The sequence below is a fragment of the Plasmodium relictum genome (assembly GCF_900005765.1).
Source record: "Plasmodium relictum strain SGS1 genome assembly, chromosome: 3".
NCBI lineage: Eukaryota > Apicomplexa > Aconoidasida > Haemosporida > Plasmodiidae > Plasmodium > Plasmodium relictum.
In genome coordinates this window covers 265,378-292,688 of record NC_041681.1, presented here as the reverse complement: position 1 = coordinate 292,688, position 27,311 = coordinate 265,378, and the positions used below count along the sequence as shown (strand labels likewise).

The following is a 27,311-nucleotide window of genomic DNA, read 5'->3' as shown; positions in this document are numbered from 1 at the left end:
GGCATATTAAAGGGGAAAATGATACTAAAAACCAATTTAAAGGATATAAAATGATTTCAAATACATAATAAAAATACCAAAAACGTAAAACGTTATAGATTCAGGCAAATCAGTACAGATACTTTAAAGAAAAAGGATTAAAATAATAAATTGAAATTATCTAAAATTATTAGGAGATGGGAAAAATATGTTTATTCACTAGTAAAATAGCACATTTATATATATTTATCAAATAAACTTTTGTATTATTTGAAGGAGGTTTTTAATCATATTTTTTAGTAGTAATTTGTACTTTTTATGCCCTTTTTTTTTTCCTTTTAAGAAATATTTCTATTTTAAAAAAATCTATAAATACACTTATCAATGATATTTTTTCTAGTCTTTTTTTTTTTTCTTGTTCTGAATCAAAAAAATATAATTAAACGATAAAAAAAAAAAATATAAAAAAAAAATAAAATAAAATAAAAATATAAAATGGTAATATTTCTTCTGGTATATTTTTTAGTATACTTTATAGGAACAGGAAATGAAATTATATCAGATAAAGATGTTATTTCATTCAATAATTTGAATGAAAATAGAATTATGAGATATTATAGTTCTTTTAATTCAGATTCATGTTATTTCTGGTATTATATAAAAGAGGATTTTTTTGAAATAATATATTTAAAAAATGATATAAAAAAAAAAGAGCAGAAATCGAAAAAAATTGAAAAAAATAGAGGTAAATGGGTTACTACTACTAATATATGTTCCAATGAAATACTGATTTTATTAAATAAAAACAAAAAAATTTGTAAATCATTATTGTCGTTTATCATAAGAGTTGATAAAAAAAATAAACAAAAAAAACATATATATGTAGAATATAATGTAACTGATCACATTTTCATGACAAATAATTACATTGTTACTTATGTCAATGAAAAGTACAAACAAATTATTTATGTAATTTCAGATAATAAAAAGAATATTTGTTCTAAAAGCAATATTTTTAAAGTTTATTTTGATGAGCATTATATTAAATATGCTAAAGTAAAATATAATAAAAGCAGGTATGAATTATTAATTGAAACAAAAAAAAAGACAGGAATAACAAAATTATTTATAGTACTACGTAATAAATGTAAAGATATCTTTTTTTTTGTGATTATTTTTATTTATGAATATTTGTTATTACTCCCAAATAAATTAGAATTTCCAGAAGAATCTATCATTAAGTTAGTTTTAAAGAAAAGGGATAGTATTATTGATAGTAATTGTTTATATGCTTTTCATAAAGATAGATATGTTTTAAAAAGGGATGTAGAAATTAAAAAAATAGAGGAACAGTACTTATTAAAATATAATCAAAAAAATATTATAAAAAAGAATTTAGAACATATAAAATTATTGAAATGCTTCGAGTTGAACTATATAACTAGTTTTCAAAATAAGTACAAAATTGAACCAAGTAAAAACTATGATATTATATCGAATGAAGTCATACGAGTTAAGAAAAATATAAACGAAGATAATATGCATATAATTATTAAAAATATAGAAAACAAACAAAAATTTACATCGCTTTTATATATATATAAAGTAAAAGAAACTGATGTCAATTGTATTTATCCAATTTATCATAATAAACCTAATTTTTTATCGAGTAAAAAGAATAAATCTAATGAAAAAAATCTTATCCAAAATGAAATATATAAATTGAGAAATCATTTTTATTACCAAAATAATTATTATTTTGATAATTATTATATTAAAAATTATTTTATAAACAACAAAAATGGAAAACAAAGTTTACATTTTATATTAGGGAGAAGATATTTGTGTACTATACAACTATACAATGAGAACAATAGAAAATTGTACAACACAAATAATAATAAAAATAATAAATATAAATGGATTTTATCTCTAAATAAAAATAATTTCAACATATATACTTTATATAAAGTTGATGAAAATTTAGCAAATTATTTTTTAACTGTATATAATGGAATAAATTCATTTCATATATTTTATAAGAGTTATAATAAAATATATAAAGACATTATCATATCAAATCCAGTAATATGCTATATTAAAGATGATTTTATAATGACTATTCTTTTTATTGTGCCTGATGAAAAATTTTATTACAAATGTTATGGAGGATTTAAAAATAAATATATAGTAAAAGTAATTAATAAATATAATTTTTTAAATGTAAATATAAGCGAAAGTAGTATTGAAATAAAAAGAAAGAGAATGAATATTAATAATAATAATAATAAAAAAGAATACGTATATCATAAAAATAAACTTAATTATATTATTATATTATTTTGCGATGAATATGATTTTAATAATTGTTTTATTTCTAAAATACATATTTTTGAAAAAATAAGTGATTATTCTATTGTTGTAGAAAAAAATTTTATTGAAATAAATGAAATTACAAATATATATTTCTTTATGAATTATAGTATTAATAATTTAGATATCTCAGATAAGTTAACTTTTATAAAAAAGAAAAAAAAAATATATTTGAATAATGTTCCTACAAAGGAGGAAGAAAAATTATCAAGAAAAATGAAATACTTTTATAAAAGTCTTTTCATATTTTCTTCTTTGCTTTATAACACAAGTAAAAAAAAAAGAAAATTAATTAAAATTGAAAAGGGGTATCTAAAAAAAAAAAAAAAAAACAGTAATACAAAAATAAAATTGAATACCTGCTTTCATAAAATAAATAATGATATTATAATAAATTACGATAAGGATTCTATCGAGATAAAAAAAAATATTTATAATTTTTCAAAATTACCAATAAAATATAAAGATGCATGTGCATTCATTCAAATAAAAGGAAAAAAAAAAGGTAATGCTTTGATTGAAATGAAATATAGAAAAAATAAAAAATTGTCAAAAAATGTAATCATTCATACATATAAGAAAGTGAAAATTCTTTTTTGCCAAGACTTTGTATGCAGTAAATTTATAAAATTTAATCAGGTTGGTAATGTAATAGTATATGACGGTTTCAATGAAATTCCATTTAAAGTAAATATTTTCCCAGAAATGGGAATGAAAGAATTAGTTATAAGAGAAAATGAATTTCTAAATGAAAAGTATAAAGGTAATATTGCTTTATTTAAAAATTTATTTATCTCCGAAAAATTTTCTTATATTTTTCAAACATTCTCACAGAAGGTTATTTTTAAGAATATATTTAATAATGATGTTTTTTTTGAAAATAAGACACATTACCCTGCGAAGTTATATAATAGAAAATTATATGAATATGAATTTATATATGATCATTCATTATTAAATGAAAAACACAAAGAAGAAACAAAAAGTAAAACAAATAAAACAAAAAAGAATAATTCTAATAATTATTACAACATATATAAAAACAATATGAGTTCAATAAATTATTATGATATATATTTTCTTATAAAAAAATATTATATTATTTATTGTAACTCTAGTAAAAGCAAATACATAAAATCTAATATAGTTGTAGAAATGATAAATAGTAACAAGACTACAATTTATACAAAAAATTATTTCCCAGTTCACTTTAAATATCCTTCCTCAATGCATATAACAATTTTTGACAAAAATGTAAAAAATTTATATGTTTTAAATGATGATAATATATCATTATATAAAAATAATGATTATTATTTCAAAGCATTTCTGATAGATGAAAATGAAAACGTTATTTTAACTAACGAAACTTTTCAATATACACTGGAACCCTATTTATTAGATTTTCAACAGAAATGTTTTAAAAATAAATCAAATTATTTAGAAATTGAGCAAAAAAAAAGAAAACATATAATTAATACAAATAATAAAATACTTTTAAATTATAATAACAAAAATGTGAACTATTTTCAATACGGCAATGAATATTTTAATGATCTAAATGATTTCAAGAATTTTACTAACAATTTATTTTTATTATCTGTTAAGTATAATTATAAAAGTGATAATCGTTTTGATTATTTTGAGAAACATTTGTTTCTAAATTTTTATGATAAAATATACACTTATTATGATAATTTAACTTTATTTTATTCTAAACACATTTATTATAAATTTTTTATATGTAATGCTTCGATAAAAAGTTTAGATTATTCATTCAAAGGTAATAGGCAAATAGAAATTTTGAATTATATTGATGAAGAAAAATTATATTATAACAAAAAAAAAGTGTATAGTATAGTTGATTTAAATAATATTAGTTATTTAAAACATTGTACACCAATATATATTTCTTCAAATTATATAGTAGAAGGAACATTAACAATAAAAAATAAATTGATTTATGAGACTGAGCATTTGGATGTTAATATAATTTTTAATAAAATATCTAAAGTAAAAATTTCTATATTATCTAAAAATGTTGAAATTAATCAACTTATTCCTTTAAGAATTGAATTTTTTGATGAACATAATAAGAAGTTTCAATATATTCCTAAAGAATTTTTAAAAATAAAATTATTATATGATTACAGTAAAATTTATATAAAGTATATAGATTTCCGCTTGAAAGAAAATCACAAAATTTTAAATGAAATAAAAAAAAAATTCGAGATAAATGATTTATTATCAGATTTATTTTATTATGTGCATTGTTCAATCCCAAATAAGTATTATGTACAAATTGAAGTAACCTACAAATTATATAATAAATATATTTCCATTTTATCAAATATAATAGAATTAGTTATATATTCCAGAGGAATATTGTATAATGAAAGAAATATGCTTTTATATCCTTTTAATCAAACTATAGAGTTATTATTTCGCTTTGATCATCCTCTTATATCAAAAGTTGTATGTATTTCAAAAAATGATTACGTTATAAAAGTTCAAAAAATTTTAAGAACTGATGAAGTAAATAAATATATCTGCTTGATAAAGACAGAAAATATAGGAATTAGCGAAATTCATATATATCCAATATTTGAAAGTTATTATGATATATTTCCTAGAAAAAATTTTATTCCACTTGAAAAATTTGATTTAGATTTTTATGAAATAGAAAAATATTATCTCAATTATTATAAATATAAAAAAAAAAATTTTAATGATATAGAAGAAGAAAGCATAAGAAATCTTTATTTTTTTAAAATAGATATAACTGTTGATCTTTTATATACAATAGAACTTTTTCATAATGACACTTTTTACTTACCATTAAATAAAGAGTTAAGTACTTTTGTTAAATTTAATGATAAATTAAAAAATATATTTACATTTATTGATTTTAGTATTTTAAATAATAATAATAATAATTGTAATTCATATAAATTAGAATATTTTGTAAATAATAAAAATATTACTATAAATGACAAAATGGAGAATATGGAAGATACCATTTTAAAAAAAAGTATTCATCTTAAAAAGAAAAATAGAGGAAATAAAAAAAAAACTATAACAAAAAATCTAATATCATCTTCAGATAACTTTTTATCTATTAAAGCATACAAGGAAGGGAGTTATTTATTATATCTTAATTTCATGTGTGATAATAACATTATAAGTTCTGAAGTATATAATATTCATGTTAAGAATAATTTTAAAAATATCAATTTACCTTATATATATTTAAGTACAAATTCCCTATATGAATTTCATCAAAATTTTCATTATTTTAATATATTTAATAAGCATTATCCATTATCAATAACAAAAAAAATATATACTGAAGAAAAAGAGAATGAGCATTTTATATATTTTAGAGATAAACAAAAAAAAGTAGAAAAGAAAATAAAAGTTTATATATCTGATATTATTGGTGCAAAAGTAAATAATTATTATTCAAAATATATTCCACTTAATGTTATACAATATTTTCACATTGATTTATATAATAAAAATATTGAAAGTGTTATGTTTCCTTTGAATGCTAAATTATTTTTGAATATTTCACATAGTAGTATATTATCAGCTAAAATTATTAACAAAAATCATATTTTTGTTATACCCCACAAAATAGGATGTTCGTTCATTAATATACATTTTAAATTATATAATATCTACAAAGAAAATGGAAAATATTTCTTTAAAATTTATAAAGATATTGAAATAGGGAGGATTCATATATGTATCCAAAGCTCTATTAAGCAAAAATATTTTTATCAAAAAAAAAAATTTTTTTTTGTTAGTAGACTATATCAACTTTTACATGACTATAATAAACAATTTTTTTTTCAGCCTTATGTATGTTTAAATTCTGTTATTAAAAATAGAAACAAAGATAATAAATTAAGTGAATCAGAATTTTATAACTATTTTAAACATTATGAAAAAAAAAAATTTATCAGAAATATAGAAGATCTTTTTCTTCCTCATAAAAAATACTTTTCTATTATTAATCATTATTGTACACATATGAAATTATAAATGATTCTTAAAAAGAACATTATTTTTTCAAATTATCAATTTTTTTTTTTTTTTTTTTTTTTTTTGTTTTCCGTAATTTAATATTTTTTTGTAATTTTAATGTTTAATTATTTTTTTTTGTTTTTAATAAACTTATTTAATATATATTTAAAATATGTAATAATTTTAAAAAATTCTTTAAAAAATATTATTATTATTGTTGTTTCAAGAATTAAATATTTGTCTTTTTTGGTTTATCAATATATATTTCTTTTCTTTTTTTTTAAAAAAAAATCTGCAACTTTTAGAAAAAAAATTCTTCATACAACATTTTACATATATATATATATATATACATACAATGAAGTATATAAATTTGATTACTATATATTATTAAAATTTTAAAATTTTTTTAAATTTCCCGTACTAAATTTACTTATTTTACTCTTTTAACAAAAAAAAAAAATAAAAAATGTTTATCCAAAATATGCTTTTATATGTTTTCATATATTTTATTTTTTGATTTTTTATGTATATTATATATAAAATTCTTTTTTTAATTCAAAATATTATAAATATTTGATAAAATATTTATTTATGTTTTATTAAGTTATATTTTTACAATTAATGTAATCAAATTATAATGGTATAATAATTTACTAATACACTTTTTTATTATTTAAATGTTCTATATACACATCAAAAATAATTATATCAGATAAAAGAAGAAAATTATTCTCTAGTTTTGTTGTAACTACTGGTTTAATTTTAACTTCGGAAGTGTCCTCATGTATATTACTATAGAGAAAAATAAAATAAAATAAAATCTTTTAAATGTATTCATATTAATTATTTTATATATTCATTACATATGTATATATATGATTACATTTTATTATGTAAATTTAAAAAAGCGTTAAAACATATCATAGCGGCATTATCTCTACTAAGATTTGATGGTGTTTTATATATCTTCCAAGAAGCTATAAATTAATAAAATAAAAAAGAAATATTAAAAAAAAAAATTAAAGATTTAGAAGAAAGACAAAGTTGCTTATATGTTTATTAGTAAGAAAATTTGAATATATATGTTAAGATAAAAACTTACTTGAATTATTTAAAAAAGTGGAATCTTCTAAAAAAAAATGCCCATTCCTCTTGAGATTCGTAAAATCTTCAAAGTTAAAGGATTTTAATGCTGATAAAATATCTTCTTTTTTTTTTTTTTTTAAAAGGTATTTCAAATAAATTTTCCATATTAAAAAAGAATTTAATTCATTTTCTTTTTCATGGTTATTCTCTGATATATTTGATGTTTCAAAATTTTCCTTATCAATTATTTTTATTTTTTTTTTTAACCTTTTTTTTAATTTATTATATTCTTTTATCTGACATTCTATTTTATCTCTATTCAAAGCTATATCTTTTAAACTTTGATATAAAAAATTATTACAACCAACACCTCCTACTATGCATAAATTTTTTATATTGAAATGAAGTTCAGAAAAATACATAATTTTATTCAGTTGTTTTAATAAATGACTGAAAATGTTTTTTTGGCAATAATAAGCATATCTATCTTTCTCCATTTCAAATGATTTTTCTTTCCTTAAGTTTTTTATAATCTTACTTATATGGTTAAAAATTCCAGAAAATCTGTAAGTTTAAAAAAAAAAATTATAATTTCATAAATTAAGATTTAAGAAAAATAATTATACAGTATAACGTACATTTAAAAAAAATATAAAGATTAATTTTCTTACGAAAAATTTATTATATTATTAGATGAAAATGGAGTTGGAAACGGTTGAAAAGGGTCACTATAATTTTCTTCATTTAATCTTTTTCTTTTTAATTTTTTAATAAATTCTTTTGCTTTCATTTCAAGAAAAGGACCTCCTCCTAAACCTACAGGAAGTTCAAGTTCTCGAGATATTTTATCTATTATATCTCCAATAGATATGTCAACAGTCTTTGAAATTTTGCTCACGTGTATATCATTTTTTTTATTTTTTTGAATCTTGTAAACTTCTGTACTACCTCCTGAAACCAAAACGCAAATATATCCGTCTTTCAAATATCCAACTGGAAATTTATTTAAATTTTCATTTTCCTCTTTTCCATTTATGTTTTCCTTATCTTCTTTTTTTCTTTTTCTTTTGAGAATATAAGATGCATAATTTAAAAATTCTTGTTCATTCAAATTAATTGATTTTTGTTTATGTACAATATTTTTATTTAAAACTTCTAAAATTTCCTTAATCCTTTCTTTCTTTTCATCATCATTTTTTATAATATCTGACATATTAATGTCAATCAAACTTTCATTTTCTATTTTATCTATGTTATATTTTTTGTACTCATAACAATTTGTGTAAGTATTTATATCCGTGTAAAAAGGAAAAAATAATGGAGATAGAATATGTGCAAATATATGATTTACTGAACTTATTTTTATAATCTTATTTTCTTTATTTATTTCTCCTATATAATTTTTCGCTGCTTCCATATTCATTGGTATTCCTGGGCATACACTTAAAGCATAACAACTAACTTTCTTTTTATCTAAATGAAAAAAGAAAAAGGTAAAAATAATCACACACATGCATATATATATATATATATATATATATATATATATATAATTATTTGAATAGTTTTTTTTATTAATTTTTATTTTTTTTACTAATATTATGTAAAATTTTCTCCACATAATGTTTTAAAAATATATTATTAATAGAACTAATAAAAAAAGGATAAACACCTTTATATTTATGAACTATTTTAAAATGTGAAATAATAACATTTCTAATTATATTAAGATTTGAATCAATTACACATACGCAAGTATCATCACAGGTATTTTCTATACCTACTATATATTTTATTTTTTTATCTTTAAATACATTTTTTTCTATTAAAATTTTTGGTATTCTTTTATATTTACATTCTTCATAATTTTGGTAACTTTCTTTATTGAGTTTATTTAGTTTTTTAACTGTACTTCCTAGAGTATCACTGAATTTTGTTTTTTTTATTATTGTATTATCAATATTATACGTATTGCATATATATTTTGTATGCTGTATAAAACAAAATATATATAATACAATATTTTTAATTACATTTTTCATTATTATATAGTTACATTTTTTCAAATCATTCTTTTCATTATTTTATATATATTTTTTAATTTTTAAATAATTAATTTATGTTTTTTTTTTTAGTCCATTTTTCGTAGTAATTTTCATCTATATATATTTTTGATTTCAAAAACTTTATATTTTTTTCTTTGTATATATTTTTTAGTGTTTAATTTTACTTCTGAAATTACTTCAATGTGTAATTTTTATTTTTTTTTTTTTTATTCTCTAATCTTATTTGTTGATATAATTTTAATATTTTAATCAAACTTTTATGAACTTTATCATTTTTAAATTAAATATATTTTTATAATTATTCTTATTTTTATTATTTCTCTAAATATTTTTTATATATTTCCATTTTAAATCATACTTATTTTGCTTTTTCAAAAACATGTTTTCTCATTTATTTATTTAAAAAGGAAGATTAATTATATTTAAAAAATATAAACTTCAGGTTTTTTTTTTTTTTTTTGAAATCTATAAAAAAATACGAAGTTTTGAACATAAAAATTAGTAAAATTCTTTTTTTATTTTTTTTTTTATAATTTTTTTTAATATATTTTACAGAAAAAATTTTAAATTAATATAAGATTTATTCTTTTTTATTCAGATTTTTTATATATCTTTTGTGAACAAGATTATTTGTTATATTACGTAACTCTCATAAAGACAACAAAAGTTACATATCAAATATATTTTCTTTTATATTTTTAATTTTTTTTTTTTATTTTGACATATCTCATTTGAATAATTATTTAGAATATATATATATATATATATATATTTCAATAGAAATTATATAAAAAATGAATAATTACAATTTTAATATTTTTTTATATAAAAGCAAATTAAAAAAATATAGGAACTTTCCTTATGGCATATATGTATTTTCTTTTTTTTTTTCAGTAATAATTGTTAATAAATGTAGTCAAAATTTTTATAAAGATTATTTCAACAACTTTTGCACTTTTTTTCTAATAAATTTAACTTGAAATGTAAAAGAATTTTTTTATGCATTTTTTGATATCAAATAATTATTTCAATGTTTAAATTACTAGATATAATTTCATTTAAAAATAATATATATTCATATATTATTTTTGACAATGAGTAATTGAAATTATTTCATTTAACGGTTACAACTTTAAAAAAAGGAATATTGGAAAGTTGTTCAATATATATTATTTTTACATCTGGCCAAATAATTCAAATTCTCTATATACTTATTTAGACTTTTTAACGTATTGTTATAATTATCTTTTATATTTTATAAATTTTTGTGAATTAAAAAAAAAAAAATTATGTCTAGCTAAAAGTCAACATACTACAAATAATCTACATTTGTCTAGCTAAACAAATTTAGACTCTTTTTTATAGTTTATTATAAAGTTAATTATAAAATTTTTTATCTTATTTAAGCTTTTTTTTTCTTTTTTGAATAAGTAAATATTAAAAAAAAAAAAAAAGAAAGAAATAGCTAGTAAAAAAATTTTCTCTAAGAGAAAATAAAAACTTTTAATAATTTTTCAAATAGTATTTAAGAGTTTTTTTTTTTTTTTTATTATATTTTACTTTTGATTCCATAACCTTATATTTTTAACATTATTTTATATGTATCTTTTTTTAAATTTGCTTAAATTTTACTTTGAATAATTCTTAGAATTTAAATTAAATTAATTTACTCTAAAGAAATTATAAACATACTATATAGATCTTAAAATTACTAATAAAAATGAAAACTTTTTTCTATTTTTTAATTTTTTCAATTTTTTTTATTAATATTAAGCATATATGTGCTATTACATTAAATGATATAGTAAAAGATAAAAGATTTAAATTTTTAAATGAAGCAAGAGTTATTATTGATCAATCAAATTTAGAAGATCAAAATGAAAAGCTAATAGATAATTCGTTGAGAACATATAAATATTATATGAAAAAATATGCAACTGAAATTAGAGCAGTTTTCATTTTTGATGATTTAAATATAGATGAAGCCAAAGGATTAGGAGTATATAATGAAAAAAATAAAGTAGATATTTTAGATGTACAAAAGAGATTACCTGATTTATTTCCTTTAGATGAAATTAGCTCATTTAGTGACACCTTATATAAAGAGAGACAAACATTTTCATTTAAAACAAATTATTCAATTACGAATTATGTTTTTAGTAGATATGTGTTTAATATAAATATTCAAGAAAAAGATGATGAGGAAATTATGTCTCTTTTGTTAGAAAATGAATTAATTATGAAAAAGAAAAATTTAGTAATAAAAAAAAATAACGGATATGAAGGAAATGGTAGTATAGAAAAGTATACACATAATTCAAATAATTTATTAAAAAGATATCCACATTCCTTTTCTCAGTTTATTGGAGCATTGTTTAATATCACATCTATTATTAGCTCTATATCTGGTGTAGTATCAGCCGTATCTTCTTTATTTTCAAGCGAACCCAGTCCATCACCTCCCAAATTTTTAGGTGAAGAAAAAGCTCCTTTACCTACACATGAAGAAAGAACAACAAGTTCAAATAAATCTGATTCTAAAAAGAAAAAGAATGACAAGGATTATGAAGAAGAATATGAAGACGACGATGAATATGAATATGAAGATGAAGATGATGATGAAGATGAAGATTATTACTAATGAAATAGTTTAGAACATTATTGTAATATTAAAAAATACTAACATATAAATTATCTAATAAAAACAATGATGGCTATAATTACGAGAAATAGGATTTAGCACATTCAACATATTATATAAGAAAAAATTAGAAAGGAAAAATATAATTTTTTTATTAGGGTTATATACAATAAAAAAAGATAAGATTGCAAGTAATAAGTTAAAAAACTTATAAGATTCATATGTATATTACATTAATTTTACTTATTTATTTCTTATGGTATATGTATATTTTTTTAAGTTCTTTATAACATTGGTAAACTTTTATTTTTTATTTCTTTTTTTATATAATTAATTTTTTTTTAAATTTTTTATATCTTTAAGGTAAATATTCTTACAAAATAAATTATAGCTAACTTTGGGGCATATAAGTAAAATGCTTAAATGTTTCAAAAGGATTAATTTTCTAAAGAAATAGATGTAAAATATCTTAATTTTAAAGAATTATTCAGTAATAAATTATTTAATATCTGATATATAAAAAAATAAAAATACCCAATATATGTGTTAAAAAATTACATTTTATTTTTAAAGGCTCTTACGAATTTGTTTTTTTAAGTATTTATAAATGACAAAAAAAAAAAAAATAAAATAAATCAAATAAAAGCAAAAGAGCATGCGGTGTTTTTCTGTCTATTTTTTTTTTTCTTTTCATACAAAAATATATAAATATTTTTATCAATAGTGTATATATTAAAATTTCCACTTACAAATGGAAACCGAAAAAAAAAAATTAAAAGAAATAAATATATTTTAATATTTATTTTGAGAAAAAGCATAAAAATTATGAAAATAATAAATTCCTTGTACCCTTAAAATAATTTCAGTATAAGAACAATAACTAAAATTCTTTCAGTTACATCATTCCTTTGCCATTTCAAAATAAAAATTAATTTTAACACCATTGATTAAAATAGTGAGTTAAAAAATTATTATACAAGAATATTATAAATTTATTTATATCATACAAAAAAAAAAAAAAATTAATTACATTTATAAAAATTATTTATCAAAATTCCAGTGTAAATAATAATAGATGATTCATTGTTATATATTCTATTGAATACATATAGGCATCTATTAATATAAACTTTAAATATTAGTTAATTAAAAAAACAAAATAATGAAAAATATGTCTATGTAACTATCTTTGATAAAAAAAAAAAAAATATATTATAATTTCTTAAATATTTTAAATGTACATGTGATATAACATTTTTTAGTAACCAAAGATTAAAAAACCCAAAAAAGTTATAGGTTATTTGTTTTAAAAATTAGACATGCATGCACATTTTTTTTTCTGTTCCTAACAATTGATTTGATAATGGATTTTTTAATACATTTTTCTTATTTGTGAGAATAAAATCTCTTTAAAAAAAAACTTTGATTGTGTAAAAATATGTATATTCATTTTTTTTACTTTAATATTTTTATAATGAAAAATATATAGAAAAAGTGAAGTATATAAAATATGTAACTATTTTCTCTTTTTTCATATCAGCACGTATATTTTTCAAAATGTGTTAATTTAAAAAAAAAAAAATACACACTTTTTGCTTTATTTTTCACTAAATTTTGTAGATGTGTCCTATAATTTTTAAGTGAAAAATAAATTTGTTATATCACTTATAAGTGTTTCAATATATTTTTTATATTTATCTATTATAAAATAAAAATATATTTTAACATTATTCTACATTTTTAAAATATTTCGATTTTCTGTCAAAATTTACATTTTTTTCATAATTATATTTATTATTTGTAGTAATTTAAAATTTATATAGGTTTTTTTTTTTTATTAGATTTTCATTTTTAAAGGCCTTTTGTATGACATAAATTTCATTTTAAGGTGTATTGAAAATAATTTGTTATATTCCTTTATATGTTTGACATTTTTAATGTTTCAATAAAGGAAAAAGTAAAAAAAAATAAATATATATATATATATATATATATATATATATATATATATATATATATGTAGTTACAAAGATGAAGATGATAAATATAAAAGAATACTATTTCTTTGTGTATATTTTAATGTGCATATTTCATATTGGCTTTTTAAATAGTATAAATGCTGAAAGAAATAAAAATTATAAAAAAAGGGAGAATAATAATATTATTTCTAAAAAAAATGAGAATTTAATGAGTATAGAAAATGGTGAAAATATTTTGTGTAGTAATAAATCATGTACAAATGGAGAGAATTTTTCTCTCATTAATAAAGACGAAAATATAAATAATAGTGAAAATTCAAAAAAAAAAGATAATCAGGATTCCAATGATTTTTATAATTCTATTGGTAAATTATTTACTTTTTGTTTTTTTTTAGTTTTATAAATAAATAGATAAATAAATTGAGTTTCAATATTATATATATCTTTATGGAAATATATTATTTTATATTCATTGTTGTTAGTAATAATTTTGTGTATATATAGGGAAAAAAGGAAAATTTTATATTATATATATAAACTAAGATTTTATATAACAAAACTTTAATTATGTCAATTTTTTTCTAGTGAAATATTTTTTTAATGTTATTATACATACATACATACATACATACATACATACATACATACATACATACATACATACATACATACATACATACATACATACATGTATATATATATATTTAAATAAATTTACAGAAAAAATAATATCAGAAAATTCTTTAAAAAATAACGATGATGAAAATAACAAAAAAAGTGATAATGATGGTGATAATTTAAATTTTAATGATGATAATATCAAAGAAAAGGATAGCAATAAAAATAATAGTGACAGTGATGATGAAAACAACGATGACACCGAAATAGATAAAGGTAATCATAAAAAAAAAGAAAAAGATATTTTAGTTAAATATATTAAATGGATACATGCACAATAATATTATTTTATGATTTTAGTATTTAAATATATAAAATTTTTTCTTTTAGTTGAAAAGATGAAGAAAAAAATTAAGATTAAAAATGAAGAAAAATCCAAAGAAAAAAAAAAAAAATATAAAAAAACAAAATCTAAAAAATATAATTTTGCCATTAAAGAAAAAAAAGAAAGAAAAAAAAAATTAAAAGAAACTAATAATAGGTTACACCAAAAAGTAAACAAAAATGATGAAGATGAAGATGAAGATGGAAATAACGAAAATTTAATTAATGATGATCCAACTGTATTTCCAGGTTTATATTTTGTAGGTATTGGCTATGATTTACTTTTTGGTAATCCATTAGGTGAAGCTGATTCTTTAACCGATCCTGGTTATAGAGCTCAAATTTATTTAATGGAATGGGCATTAAGCGATGAAGGAGTTGCAAATGATTTAGTTACTCTGCAGCCATTAAATGGATGGATAAGAAAAGAAAGTGCATGTAGTAGAATAGAATCGGTATACTAAAACATAACTTTGTGTTTATATAAATTTATATTTTTCTTACTATTTAAAATATTTTTAAGTAATAATTTTTTATTTATTATTGTTTTATAGATTACGTACACATTATATATATATATATATTTTTTTTTTTAGATTAATGAATGTTCTAGCGTTTCAGATTATTCTAAAACTTTATCAGCCGAAGCAAAAGTGGAAGGTGGATATATAGGTTTAGCATCCTTTTCTGCATCCGCTGGTTATAAACGTTTTATTAATGAAGTTTCTAAAAGATCAAAAAAAACATATTTTATTAAATCTAATTGTATAAAGTATACAATAGGATTGCCACCTTATGTTGAATGGTAATATATAAATAAAAAAATTTTTATTTTTTTCACAAATTTTATTATCCGATTTTATTTCTTTTTTATAAAAGTTTTAATAAAAGTTATTTAAATAGTATAAATTAAATTTATATATATATATATATATTAGAAAAAATATTTTTATGATATATATAAAAAGAATATATACAATAGCAAAAATATTTCTTTAAAAAATTTTAGGAAAACAACGACTGCATTTAATAATGCATTGAATAGTCTTCCACCTAATTTTACAGGATTAGATAAAGACAGCGAATGTAGTTCAGGTGTTTATAAAGAAAAAAAATCTGAAGAAGCTTGTAAAAGTGTAAATTCTTGGATAGAATTTTTTAAAGTATATGGTACACATATTATTACTGAAGCACAGTTAGGTAATTAAAAAAGAAAGAATTTATTTATATTATTTTACAAAGTATAACTAAAAATTTTGAAGTATCCATTACTTTTTCTTAATATATTATATATATTTAATTAATATAATATTTACTTTTTTAAAAATATAGGTGGCAAAATAACAAAGATAATAGATGTCTCCACTTCATCTATTTCAAAAATGAAAAGAGAAGGTGTTAGTGTAAAAGCGGAGATTCGTGCTCAATTTGGTTTTGCCAGTGGAGGTGGATCAACCAATACAAATTCAAATAGTTCTTCGAAAAATAATGATGAAAATTATAACATGAAAGAAACATTAATTGTAATGGGAGGAAATCCAATTAAAGATGTAACAAAAGAAGAAAATTTATATGAATGGTCAAAAACAGTTTCTACTAATCCAATGCCTATAAATATTAAATTAACACCAATTTCTAATATCTTTGATTCAGATGAATTAAAAAAATCTTATGAAAAAGCATTAATATATTATTCTAGAGTATTTGGATATTCACCTCATGATACTATGCAAAAAGAAGATAAAAACATTATTGCCATAGTAATATATATACATAGGAAAATAGAGAATTAATAAACTGAGTGCATAACAGAAAAAAGAATAAACGCTTCTAATTCTTTTTTTCAATTATTTTATTATGATATATTATTGTTTATTTTATTTATTCCTTTTTTTTTTTTTTTTTTTAAAGAATATATTATTAATCATATTCTTTAATAAGTATTTTCATTTGAATTTTTGTATATATTTTTTATTTTTATAGCTAACTAATTCAACGACAATTACTAAAACTTCTCCTCCTCCTATAAGTGCAGAATGTCCTCATAATGAGGTTGTTTTATTTGGTTTTTCATTAAAGCAGAATTTCTGGAATTACACAAAAAATCTGAAAGGTTATGATATTGAAATATGTGAAGCTGGATCCAGTAGCTGCACATCAAAACAAGGGCATTCAAGGAAATATGATTCTGCTTATCTTTATATGGAATGTGGTATACAACCTTTACCATTTTCTGAACAAGTGGTAAGTGAAAGTAGTTCAACTTTTAATAGTGCAAAATGCCCAAATGATTATACCATAATATTTGGATTTGGTTTATCTTCTTCTTCTAGTAGAAATAATGCTGCTGAATATATTTATTCTACTCCCTGTAGGCCAGGTTATTTATTTATTTTTATTTTTTATTCTTTTTTTTTTCTTTCTATAAAATATATTTTTTATTTATAGGATTGAAAGAATGCTCTGTTAATATGAGTTCTTCAAATGAAAAAAGTTACATTTACCTTGTTTGCGTAGACACGACAATATGGACAGGTGTAAATAATTTATCTCTTGTTGCATTAGATAATTTCCATGGTTCTGTTAATCGATCACAACCATTTAATGATGGAAAATTAGTTGGTGAATGCCCTTCCAAAGGTACAATTTTGTCTGGATTTAAAGCTGAATTTAATTCCTCTAATCCATTTGTAAAAGCACCATTCGATAAATGTGCAAAAAGTTTAGCAGCTTGTTCTGTTCATGGTTGTGGAAAAGGAATTGGATTAAATAATTACAGATCATTGTTTATGGTATTACTTTGCAGAAATTTAGAATAAATACTTGAATTAAAAAATAAATTTATAAAAATTTAAGCACTTTTTTTTACATATATATACTCAGATTTTATTATAAAAACATTTAACATAATTTTAATAAAATATGAATAATTATGTTATTATTTTTTTTTTAACTTATTCATTTTAAACTTTTATTCTTCTTTTTAATTTGTTCTGTTTTGTGCTTCATTTCTTTTTTCCTCTTTTTTTTTTTATATTTTTACATATTTTGTTTTCTCTGCATCTTTTATATTCCATCAATTTATTTTTTTTTACTTTTTATTATAATATCTTTTTAAAATGTTAAAAAATAAATACATTTTATTATTATTTTTATTATTATTTTAATTTTTTGTTTACATTTATTTTACTTTTTTCTTCTTTAGATATATATACACATCTATCGTTATAAAAAAACTTTAAATTTCAATTTTATACGATATGTAATTTGAAATAATAAATATATTTATTAAATGTATATTAAAATAAGTAATATGATTCTTTTTTTAATTTTATTTTATAGATTCATGCATCTAACTTAAAATATATTTTATTTTTTTAAGAGTATTTCTATAAAATGAAAAAATTTCATTCTATGCTAATTTTAAAATAAGACGTTTTCTTATATGAATAAAACAAGGTACCTTTAATTTTTTAAACGATATAATGAGAGTTAATATTTTATGTAAAAGTTTTTATTCATTATTTTAATTTCTAATTTTAACTTTTATATAATGAGAAATGATTTAAATAAATAGAAAGGATTTATGGTAAAATATAGCAAAAATTAAAAGTACTTTAATATAAAAGGGTATTACATATATAAGATTTTTGTGTTTTTTTTTTCCTCATTATTATATTTATTTTTTCCTCTATGTACAACAAGAAAAGCTAGCATTGCTTTTATTATTAATTTTTAAGTACATTTCTGAATTATGTATAAATTTAAAAAGAGAATAAATTAAAATATGAAAAATTTGAAAGAATTGCAGATAGAAAACGTAAATATTTAGTATTGCAAAAGAAAAAATCCAATATTATAAAAATTTATTTAAAAAAATTTTGTTACATAAAATAATCTCTAGATATTTGTTCTTTTAAAAAAATAATATTAAAAATGTTTTTTAGATACATACATGAAAAATTATATAGTTATAATAAAAAATTAATTATACATAGATTTTATGTAATTGCAAGAAAATTTAATTTCAATAAATACATAAAAAAAGAAAAAAATTATTATTTATAAAAATATTAAAATTTATTTCTACATTAATCCCATTTTGAATTAAAATAGAAATAATATTTTTTAATATATATGATTAATTAAAAGCAATAATAAATTATTTTAAGTAATATATTTTCTTCATTAAAATATGTTTAAGAATTTTCTACATAAACACTATAAGAGTAAATATTTCTGGATTCGTTCTTACATCTATCAACTGCTTTAATTTCGTCTAACATCCATGTACCACCCATTGAACCCTTAGGTAATAGTATTTTGTGATTTATATTTTTCATTCCAACTCCATTTGGTAGAATTGATCGGTTAACGCTACTTCTATGTATACCACCATGAGGATCTCTTAAAAATATATATATATAGAAAACTCCAGATAAATCATCAAATACACTAAAATCAACCGTAACAATTGTTTCTCCATCGTGATTTTTGTTTGCTGATTTACTTGATACTTTAACATTATACACAACTGGCTCATGCGTATCTCTTTCGGTTCCAGGTTTTAAATCAGCAAAGAACTTATCTGATGAAATATTTATCATGCTTTGATTTCCTGCCTCGTCTTCTGCAGAAAACTGTCTCAAATATAGTCTGTTACCTATACAATATTTTGGAATACTAACAGGATTCACTACTTGAAAACATTTTAATTTTGATATATCCATATCTGTATATTCTTTACAAGATTCTGAGCTTACCTGTCTAAAACCGTTAGTACTAATATCTGATAGAAAATAATCTTTTTCTATTATTTCAGCGTTAAATTCAGGTTCGTACATTTCGTATGTATAGTTGAAAAAGGAGTAACTGTTATTATCTTTTGATGCAAAATTTGTGTATGTTCCACCTTGTTTTTTGAGCATGTGATCTTCTAATACCATTATCTGTAATCTTATTAGAGAATTTTCTGTATCACTAGAATCATATGGATGAACAGAAATTGAATTTAAGAGGGGAATTGGTTTTTCTAGATCTTCATTTTGATTATTTATATAGATATAAAAGAGAAATGACCCTATTCCTGTATAACGATTTATATCATTTTGTCCAGTAAATGTTAACGATTCAGATACCCATCTGCCTCTGCTTTCACTAGGATTCATAGAAAATTCTCCATATAAGTGATGGCTGCATTCTGAGCCATCTTTTGGAAAGAAAAATACATCCCTATATGTTTGCTGCTCAGAAAATAATCTAGCATATGCGTGCTTTGCACATCCATCCGATCCTCTTGTGGATAATAAATAGATATCTACCTTTACTTGTTTATTTTCAGTAGGACTACCGATGACTTTTGCATATATCTTTTTTACTTTTCCAGGATAATAAAATATTTCATTACCTAGATTTAAAACTTCAAATAAGTGGGATCCACTAGTAGTATAAAAGCTACCTCTAAATACTTTTTCTTTTAACCATTTATATTTTTTAGGAGATCTAGAACTCAATAATCTTGGATTCAATACAAATGAAGCTATTGATTCTGCAAAATCTTCTCCTGGGTTTTTGTCATGAGCATAAGCTGAAACAAATTCTACTTCTAATCTGGAAGCCCAGCTGCTTGGGGATAGTGGTTCTTTGTACCACTTTCCTAATTCCATCCATTCGTTTTTAAATTCAATAGGTAAATTATTTTCATAAATAAAATGTCCAATTTCGTGAAGCACTAAATGAGAAATATTGCTATAGTTCACAAATGCTGATTCCATAAATTCAAGGAAGGAATCTCTTTCTGATCCTCCTGGAAAAGCTACAGCTGGAGCAGTTGGATAAACAGGGTGCTTTAACCCATTTTTCCTTCTTACTAAATATCTTAAGCCTTTAACTTTTTGAAATCCTTTAGGATATTCATCCCATGAAGTAGCTATTTCAACAAGCTCTTCTATATTTTGACTCCATGGTTGATAATCTTTATGTTCATATCCAGTTATCTGTTTTATCATTAATTCATTTGAATTTGGATCTAATAATGTAACACCATGTTTTTGTTCAAAATACGTGGAAAACAATTGAAAATCATGTGTAAAAAGAGCTCTAATTATTACTTTTTCTAGCCTTCTAGAAAAATATTTACCATTATTTCCAGGGTTTTTAACCAATTTTTGGGAGAAAGAAAAAGCATTTGCAGAAACACGTACTGTTTTAGAATATTCATATTCTGGATTATTATGTAATTCTATATCCATATCAAAAGCACCTAAATCACCATTAATTAAAATCCATTTTTGGTGTTTTCTTTGAAGAGCTCTTGCATTTTTATCATATGTAACTAATTTTACGCAATCAGGAAATTCAGATATAACACTTAACAATCTATCTGAATATTCAGAACCCCATATTCCAGTTAATTCAATTCCATAAAAAGTTTTTAAAGTTGTCGCAGCAGCTGATGAATCTAATTTTAATTCATCATTTAAGGTATTACCATGAAACCAATCAGCTTCATCATTATGAACTGTGTTAATGTGCTCCAATGGTATTGGGGATGATACTTGCAATTCCCAATTGTAAATGAACAAGTTAGGATCAGATTTATAAGGGCTTACACGGATACGATCATTGTAACTCCCATTAACATATTTGCATTTATCACAAGGTATACTAATTTTTATTGCACTTGGTGTCATATAAGTATTTCCATAAATACGTAAGTAGTATTTTCCTGGCTTAACTAAAAATTTAAAACGAGAAGTCGTATCAGTTAATTTAATTATCTCTAAGAAATCAAAATAATTAGAATACTGTGCCCCTAAAGCAATTGCTAAAGGATGCCCTTTTGTTATTCCATTAACAACCCCTGTAACTTCGTAAATTCTCCCTTCTATTTTTAGTTCTTGGTCATGCATCATATTTGATGAAGATGAAGATGCTTGAATAAATGTCATTTGTTTATGAAGATTCATTTTTCTTAACTCATTTTCCTCTTTGGGAGTTAAAGCACGTGTGTTTCTAATAACAACACTTTCACTATCATTATAATTGCTTATATTTTTAGGATTACTACTATTTCTTACGTTGTATCCTTTTACAACATAAAGAACAACCATCAAAAAGAGATAGGTTAATGCATATTTTTCCTTCATTTGTATTATTTTTTTAATTTTAAAAAATTGTACAAAAAAAAAAATATATATATAAATATATAAAGCGTGTAAATATTGTTTTAAATGGAAAAAATTATTTGTAAAAAACAAAAAAATTATAAATTTTTGAGAAAATTTACATACCTAAAAAAAAATTAATTAGTTTTTTTTTAATTATATATGCAAAATTTTATATATATGTTTTAAATTTAAAAAAAAAAAAAAAAAATTAATAAAGCTAGCAATTATTTGTTGAACCAAAATAATAAAATAACAGAATCAGTTTTAATTTAAAAATATACATGCATTTTACATGCATACGGAAGTGTATACATATATATACATATAGCCTTTGTAGTTTTTAGAGCATTAAGAAGGAGAAAAATAAAAAAAGTAAAAAAAATTATGTAAAACAAAATTTGTAGAAGAAATTAACGTAAAAAAAGGGTTCAATAAAGAATAAATGAATATGAATATTTTAATTCTATTTTTTTGTATTACATATACAACTGCAGATTAAGTTACATGATTTTTTTTTTTTTTTTTTTTTTTTTTAATAGTTAAATGAAGCTAATTCATATATTATATTTTAAAACATTTGTATAACATATAAATATAATTTAAGGTTTTACGTATTTAAAATGAAATATAAATTTAAAAATTATCGTAAAAATACTTTATTATATATTTTAATAATGTTTCAACATGGTTTAGTTTGTCTTTTGTTTGTGAATGTTAAATTAACATATTTAAAGGTGGGAACAAGAAAAAGTGGCTATCTGTTTTATTTGCTTAGAAAAAAAGAGACATGCACACAATAAAAAATAAATAACATTACAATTTAATAAAGATGAATCATAATACAAGAATTAAAGAATTTTAAGTCTCTCCATTTTTTAATATACTATAATAATTTATCATTACGTCTTTAAGTTGTTTTCATCTATTAAGAGCTTGGTTTCCATTTGTATTATTCTGATACAGAAAGTATTTAAGGATTACATACGCAATTTTCTAACTTTTTTCTTTTTTAAAAATTATAATAATTTTAAAGCTTATATATTTTTTTATTTTAACACAAAAAAATTAAAAAAAAAAATAGCTCATACCTATATTTTAACATATAGTTAAATTTAGTGAAATTAATTTATTTCACCTTAATTTTTTTAAGACAATTTTAATATAAGATAAATTTAAAAACAAATGTAATAATTTTCAAAACTTGATTTTTTTTTTTTTTTCATTAAAAGAAAATTCTTATTTATTTAATTTAAAATAATATTAATACTAGGAATAGATGAAAATTATAATTTTTTTTTTGTCTTTATTTCAATACAGGAACGAAAAGAAAAGTTTTTTCTTTATTTTACAAATTCTTCTACAAAAATTATAAAGATATATGCTATGTGTTAATTATATTGTGAATAATCATAAAGTTAAAGGAAATAAAGACATATTGAGAAAATTGTCAATTAACTTCAATAATATTCTATTTGCTGTTATTTTATCTGTTTGTTCACTCCATTTACCACTATATTTTAAAATTAATTTTTTAATAAATATAAAAGAAGTAAAAAAATTGGATTCATAATACTTTTTATAAATTTATCTATATTTTTTTTTTTAGAAACTAGATACTGGGGTACTTTATTGTACTATTAAAAATATTCATTTTGTTAAAAAATGAAAAAATAAGTTATAAAAAGTTATTTTCCTAATAAATTTTTTTTTTTTAATTATCTTCAAAATATTTTTTAAAATAAAAAGAAAAACTTTTAAAAAATAAAAATAAAATAGTTAAATATACATTCCAAAATAGGGAATCATCGATATGTTCTTGTGATACTGTTAATTTTTTAAAAGAATTCATATAGAGTTAAAAAAAAAAAAAAATATTATAAGAATTTCACTATAATAAATTTAAAGATACCCTTTTTAAATTAATATTGTCTTCTTCAGTCTATAACTAAAAAAAAGAAATAAACATAATAATTTCTTTTTCTAAAATATTTAATCTTCTAAAAAGAAAAATTTCGAAAATTATGCCTTTTATTATTTTTTCATATATATTTTTTAATTTTTAAAATATGTATACTTCCTTTAAAACAATAGTTCAGGGAATATTCTTTCCGTTATTTTTAAATAGAGGTTATGTAATTTATATAAAAAAATATTAAATAAGAAAAAAAATTTAGTGGTTATAGAGAATATATATAATTAGTGTAATTTCCTTATTAATTTTTAAATTTTAATCCATTTTAAATTTTGTTCTTGAAAAAAATGAAAACGCAGAAATAATGTAAATGAAGAATAAAAAAAAGGGGGAATATGTAGTATATAAAATTAAATTATACATATTAACAAAAAAGAAACAGAAAAAATGAAAGGCTGAATTTTTATAATATATTTTAAAAAATGTAAGTTTTTTATATTTATAATAAGATAATACTAATTGTTTAAATATATATTACATGTATTGTCTAAACTACATTTTACTGCCATAATAAAATAGAATAATATATTTTTTTAAAAATTAACAAAAAAATGAATATAAAATTATTTTCATTAAATATTATATATTAAAATATATAAATGAAAGGCAAATATATTATATTTTAAAAAATCATTCAAAAAAATTATAAAAATAAATTTATTAGATGTGTGTTGAAACCAATATTATGTGTGCATATATAAATTTTTTTTTTTCCTATTTTTAACGTAATTAAAGGCAAAAAATATAAATGTATTAATATTATTGACTAAATTTTTTTTTTTTAATTTATTACTTATGTATTTTTATAAAAAAAAATATTTAAGCATTAAAATATTTTAAGAATACAAATATTTAAAATATAATTTCAAAAAGAAAAAAAGTAAATTTATATTTTAAGAAATCTAAAAATATTTTTTTATATAGATAAAATAAAATTAAAAGATAAAATAACATATAATAAAATAAAGGGAAAATAATATGTAAAACTTATATATTTTAACATAGTTTTTATATTTATTAAATAAGAATTAATATAAGATAAATAGATAATTATCCAGAATTATTAATTTTTTTTTATTCTTTTATTAAAAGAAAAAGAAAATAAAGCTATAATATATATATTATATAAAAAAAATTAAATATAAATTTTTTTAATCGCATAAAATTTAAAAATAACTCTCCTACTAAAAATAAAAAAAAAAATGAATTGTTTTATATATTTTTAATTTATATATATAATATCTTTTTTAATATATAAAAAATAATTATAAAATATATATATACGTATATATATTTATATATATATATATTTTTTTTTAAATGGGAATAAAAGGATTAACAAAATTCATTGCGGATGCAGCACCAAATGCTATCAAAGAAATAAAAATTGAGAACTTAATGGGTAGGATAATAGCTATTGATGCATCAATGTCCTTATATCAATTCATAATAGCTATAAGAGATTCTGATCATTATGGGAATTTAACAAATGAATCAGGTGAAACAACTTCTCATATATCAGGATTGATGTCAAGAAGTATTAAATTAATGGAGAATGGACTAAAACCAATTTATGTTTTTGACGGAGCCCCACCAGAATTAAAAGGTTCTGAGCTTGAAAAAAGAGGAGAAAAAAGGCAAAAAGCAGAAGAATTGTTGCAAAAAGCAAAAGAAGAAGGAGATTTAGAAGAAATAAAAAAGCAAAGTGGAAGGACAGTACGTGTTACTAAAAAACAAAATGAAGAGGCAAAAAAATTACTAACATTAATGGGAATACCTATTGTTGAAGCACCTTGTGAAGCTGAATCACAATGTGCATTTTTAACGAAGTATGATATAGCACATGCAACTGCAACAGAAGATGCCGATGCGTTAGTTTTTGGAACAAAGATATTGATTAGAAATTTAAACGCTAATGCTTCTTCAAATCAAAATAAAAATAAAAACTCAAGTAAAAGAGGTTATATATTAACTGAAATAAATTTGCAACAAGTTTTAAAAGGTTTAAATTTAACAATGAATCAATTTATTGACTTTTGTATTTTGTGTGGGTGTGATTATTGTGACACTATTAAAGGGATTGGTTCAAAAACTGCTTATAACCTTATAAAGGAATATAATTGTATAGAAAATATTATTGAAAATATTGATAAAAATAAATATCAAGTCCCTACTAATTTTAGATTTGTAGAAGCAAGAAATTCATTTATAAACCCAAAAGTTTTAACTAAAGAAGAAATTAAAATAGATTGGAGCGAACCAAAAATTGATGAATTAAAAGATTTATTAATTAAAGAATATAATTTTAACGAAGTTAGAGTAACAAATTATATTAACCGATTATTAAAAGCTAGAAAAGTGACAACACAGAGGCGTCTTGATAATTTTTTTACTGCTTGCACTAAAAAAAGCACTAAGTTGATCATCGAAGAAAGCCAAAAAGATCTGAAAAAAAAACAAAAAGGAACAAAAAGAGATATTGCAAATAATAATACGAAACTTAATAAGAAACAAAAAACGGAAAAAAAAACCATTAAAAAAGAGAGTGAACAAAATGAGCAAATAAAAAAAGAAAAAGATGAAGTTTCAAAAGAACTAGAAGAGAAAACTCAATATAATAACGATATTCATCGTCAAAATTCTTTAGATGACCAGATGGATTCGGAATCGGGTAATTTAAAAAATAATAATATACAAAATAGTTTAAATATTAATAGTATAAATGATAGTAATAATGTTGAGATTGATAATTCTATATATAATAACTCTAATTTAAATAATAATAATAAGAATGATATTAATTTAAGTAATAATAGTAATACTTTAAATAATAGTAATAATTTAAGTAATGATAGTACTTTGAATAGTAGTAGTATCACTTTAAATAGTAATAATGTTAAGAATATTACTGAAATAAAAAAAAAAAATAATCTATTTTTGTTACCATTTTGTCCAAAGAATGTTACTAAAGTTAAGAAAGGGAAGTCCATTCAAAGATGCTAAAGAAATATA

General features: G+C 19.7%; 6 protein-coding genes across 6 annotated transcripts; 4 read left to right on the top strand and 2 right to left on the bottom strand.

Moving 5' to 3' along the window:
• Positions 1-474: 474 nt before the first annotated feature.
• PRELSG_0306200 (conserved Plasmodium protein, unknown function) lies at positions 475-6,399 on the top strand (the record flags this gene model as incomplete). Its single annotated transcript, XM_028680052.1, has 1 exon — positions 475-6,399. One exon carries the CDS (start codon positions 475-477, stop codon positions 6,397-6,399), a length of 5,925 nt encoding a protein of 1,974 aa, XP_028531587.1.
• A 638-nt stretch (positions 6,400-7,037) lies between these two features.
• KAE1 (peptidase, M22 family, putative) lies at positions 7,038-9,512 on the bottom strand (the record flags this gene model as incomplete). The annotated part of the gene is made up of 5 exons (XM_028680051.1): positions 7,038-7,176; positions 7,268-7,361; positions 7,487-8,034; positions 8,142-8,943; positions 9,065-9,512. The coding sequence occupies 5 exons, from the start codon at positions 9,510-9,512 to the stop codon at positions 7,038-7,040; spliced, it is 2,031 nt and encodes a 676-aa protein (XP_028531586.1).
• A 1,744-nt stretch (positions 9,513-11,256) lies between these two features.
• PRELSG_0306000 (conserved Plasmodium protein, unknown function) lies at positions 11,257-12,177 on the top strand (the record flags this gene model as incomplete). Its single annotated transcript, XM_028680050.1, has 1 exon — positions 11,257-12,177. One exon carries the CDS (start codon positions 11,257-11,259, stop codon positions 12,175-12,177), a length of 921 nt encoding a protein of 306 aa, XP_028531585.1.
• A 2,079-nt stretch (positions 12,178-14,256) lies between these two features.
• On the top strand, positions 14,257-17,977 carry PLP1 (perforin-like protein 1, putative; the record flags this gene model as incomplete). The annotated part of the gene is made up of 8 exons (XM_028680049.1): positions 14,257-14,521; positions 14,877-15,050; positions 15,165-15,613; positions 15,755-15,963; positions 16,168-16,358; positions 16,491-16,918; positions 17,142-17,538; positions 17,607-17,977. 8 exons carry the CDS (start codon positions 14,257-14,259, stop codon positions 17,975-17,977), a joined length of 2,484 nt encoding a protein of 827 aa, XP_028531584.1.
• A 1,380-nt stretch (positions 17,978-19,357) lies between these two features.
• On the bottom strand, positions 19,358-22,306 carry SIAP1 (sporozoite invasion-associated protein 1, putative; the record flags this gene model as incomplete). The annotated part of the gene is made up of 1 exon (XM_028680047.1): positions 19,358-22,306. One exon carries the CDS (start codon positions 22,304-22,306, stop codon positions 19,358-19,360), a length of 2,949 nt encoding a protein of 982 aa, XP_028531583.1.
• Positions 22,307-25,619: 3,313 nt separating this feature from the next.
• Positions 25,620-27,302, top strand: FEN1 (flap endonuclease 1, putative; the record flags this gene model as incomplete). Its single annotated transcript, XM_028680046.1, has 1 exon — positions 25,620-27,302. The coding sequence occupies one exon, from the start codon at positions 25,620-25,622 to the stop codon at positions 27,300-27,302; it is 1,683 nt and encodes a 560-aa protein (XP_028531582.1).
• Positions 27,303-27,311: the final 9 nt, after the last annotated feature.